The sequence below is a fragment of the Dipteris shenzhenensis genome, chromosome 17 (assembly GCF_047967505.1).
Source record: "Dipteris shenzhenensis isolate YYH24624 ecotype China chromosome 17, Dip_SZ_1.0, whole genome shotgun sequence".
Classification (NCBI taxonomy): Eukaryota; Viridiplantae; Streptophyta; class Polypodiopsida; order Gleicheniales; family Dipteridaceae; genus Dipteris; species Dipteris shenzhenensis.
In genome coordinates, this window is record NC_141612.1 from 29,915,730 (window position 1) to 29,919,007 (window position 3,278).

General features: G+C 47.3%; 1 protein-coding gene across 1 annotated transcript; it reads right to left on the bottom strand.

The window, feature by feature from the left end:
- Window positions 1–427: 427 nt before the first annotated feature.
- LOC147891965 (cytochrome P450 716B1-like) lies at window positions 428–2,435 on the bottom strand. Its single transcript, XM_087388974.1, has 3 exons — window positions 1,411–2,435; window positions 1,092–1,279; window positions 428–987 (listed from the first exon to the last, which is right to left on the bottom strand). The coding sequence occupies exons 1-3, from the start codon at window positions 2,393–2,395 to the stop codon at window positions 679–681; spliced, it is 1,482 nt and encodes a 493-aa protein (XP_087245100.1). The 5' UTR covers window positions 2,396–2,435; the 3' UTR covers window positions 428–678.
- Between the last annotated feature and the right edge of the window lie 843 nt (window positions 2,436–3,278).

Genomic DNA, 3,278 nt, shown 5'->3' on the forward strand with positions numbered 1-3,278 from the left:
GGGAAGATGTGGAAGGAATATGAGAGGACAGAGTTGTAGGAGTATGTTGTAATTCTTTGAACCTTGACTTCTATTAATCCTTTTATGTACTATGGTTTATGAAGCTTTCTGTTATCAAGAGCTCGTGGCTTTGCCACTGGTCTATAACATATTTACAAATGTATTTATAAATGTGCAATCGTTTGTGTTAACTATATCATAAACGTGAGTGTCAATGTAACCTCACTTAATTCCTCACACTAGCTGCTGCGGGATCGCCTATCAACTTGTAAGCATTTCATATCATAAGGATTTCTCAAGATCGTGAATACATTTCACACACCTCTCAACTTGTAAGCATAATTTCATATCATAAGGATTTCTCAAGATCGTGAATACATTTCACACAGATAAGATTTGTTATGCAAATTGTAGTATATCGGTTGGAGACGGGCCACCGCTCAACAATCTCATGGCTGCTTGTTAAAGAAAAAGATGAAGTGATCCATCAAGCTATTAGGTTTACGAGGAGATGGGTTTGGTAAATCGTAGTTGACTAGATTATGGATGACCCCTTTCTTGAAGGTAATCAACACGAGGCCGCATGACGAGCTTGTGAAGCTCAACAATGTGAGCTGCTGCGTAGTATTCAACCCGCAGGGTGTCCTCCAGTGCTAAGACTGTTAAACACGGTGTCTCCTAGGACAATGACGTCGAAAATGTTAGAGTGACGGGCAGACCCCTTTCAGGATACGGTGAAAAAGTCCGCACAAGGATTTTTTCATTGGGATCCAACACTTGCCAGTCGTATCTGATGAGTAGATGGTAGAGGAACAGTTCCATCGTCACCTTCGCAAACTCCATTCCGGGGCAGATTCTTGCCCCTTGGCCGAATGGAATGTAGGCGTAGCTTGCAGCTCTCGTCTTCTCGAACCGAGAAGGGTCGAAGGTTTGGGGATCAGAAAAATATTCCGGCTTGAGATGTGTGTAGCGTAGAGGCAAATGCACCTGCATAACACAGCCCACATACATTATTCCATAGCAACGGGGAGAGCGCTCGACGATTCATGTATTTACATTCACGCTGAGACTTTTGGGTCGATGGTCAGTACCGTCCAGCCCTTAGGAATCGTGAATCCGTCGTAGACCACGTCGAATTTTGCGCGCTTGAAGAGGCCAGAGACTGGCGGACACATCCTCAAACCTTCGCTTATCACGTTCCGGAGAAGGTCGATGTTCTTGAGCTGCTCCCGACTGATCCGATTGCCGGGACCTTGTGAAGCCGCCAGAGCCCTACATTCTGCAAGAGAAAGCAGTATAAGATTGATAGTAATCCACACTCTCTCTGTGTGCAAACATGTATCAATTTGCAACAACAAAACATATTGTAGGAGCACTAGCAACAAAGCAGAGGAAATTCAACGCCAGTACCTGCTTTGAGCTGAGTTAGCACGCTCGATGATCCAGAGAGATGTTTCAAAATAACCGCCAGGGCAGACGCCGTCGTGTCCTGACCTGCATGGACCATGAGCAACATGTTGTCTCCGATCTCTTCCACCGTGTAGAGGCTGCCGGTCTCCTCATCTTTCGACATCACCAGAAGATCTAGCAGATCTCTAGCTTCACATTCTGTTGTAGCTTCCGCAAGTTCGTTCCTGCGCGTAGTGATTTTCTCGAACATGTACTCTAACAGCACCTTCCTCGCTTTTTTTGCTTTTCCAAATACTGTCCATGGTAAATCTAGCGGCTGCGACTCGAGGCCTGCTGTGAAGTGCTCGTAGTGCCGCTGGAGGAGTTCGAGCTCAGACCCCGGCTTGAGACCCATGAAGAGCTCAGCGTTCAACTGGAAGGCCAACTTTTGCAAGGCGGGGAAGACGTAAGTTATCCCGTCGGGAGTTGCATTCCAGCCTTGGGTCAACTCTCTCACCACGATCTCCTCGATGCGGAATGTGAACTTTCTGAGCGCTTTGGTGTTGAGGAAGGTATTGACGGCTCTCCTGAGCCTGGAGTGCGCGTCACCTTGCACCATGCTGACGGCGTTTCTCCCTTCGAGTTCCCGCAACGACCGAGGCCAGCTGCTCTCGAAAAGCTTATTCTCATTGGAGAGGACGAACTTGTTGGCGAGGGGGCCGAGCAAGACGATGGTGGGGGAGCCCAAGAGGGAGGTTTTGAAGGAGGGGCCGAATAGAGAGAGGTGGAGGTCGTACCAGGAGTCGGGGTTGGAGGGGTGGTGCCAGGAGTGAAGGAAGGAGAAGGTTTCGCCGAAGAAGGGCAGGCCCATGCGGCCGGGGGGGAGGGAGGGGAGGCGGAGGAGGAGGAGACGGAATTGAGCAGAGAAGGAAGGGGGGGACGAGAGGAGGAAGAGGAGGAGGAGAAGAAGGAGAAGAAGGAAGAAGAAGATGGCAAGGAACGCCATGAAAGCTGCAGAGAGAGCTCGAAGGTTGACAAAAAACAAAGAGATTGTTTTTGAAGATGATATTGAAGTTGATAAGAAGCTCTTCTTCTTTATATAGCCCTCGTCTGTGTACACACATTTTAATAATAAACATTTTATATATCGTCGACTTAGTATAACTTTTTGCCCTTTCTTAGTACGTTCATTTAAAGGTCCCCGTCTCTATGATTTTTGTAGGCCACCGCCTTTCTCTTCCTTTCAAAGTTTTCATTTCCCCCTCTCGTGGCATTTCTTGATTGGGTAACGTACATACGGTCGGCTCATCATCTCCCTCATTGTTTTGAACTTCCAAATTTTTGGCCACCGACTTTTTGACAATCCTTCATAGCTTTCGCTTGCCCCCCCCCCCCCACACACACCCCGCCCCCCCCCCTTCTCACTTTGGTGACCCCGTACCATACATCAAGCCATCACAAAGTGACCCCTCTCAACACGTATCAAGCCATCTCCATTAAGCCCACTCGCTTCACTCCACCTCTAGAACACAAATTTTGCCAGTACTACATCTAGTCATCTCCATGGTATGCCCACTCCCTCTCAACATACTTGAAGTTGTCAGAGAGTGACCCCTCTTAACACACATCAAGCCATCTCCATGATGCCCACTTTCTTCATGCCACATTTAAAAGCCAAATTTAGCAAGTACGATATCAAGCCATGTCATGATATGCCCACTCGCTTCCTCCATGTCCAAAAGCCAAAATTTGTAAGAATTCCCTACTATAACTTCTTTCAAAAAAATTGCAAGTACTATATCAAGCATCTCCATAATATGTCCACTCACTTCCTACCATGTCCAAAAGCCAAAATTTGTAAGAACTCCCTAGAACTTCTAACAAGCCTA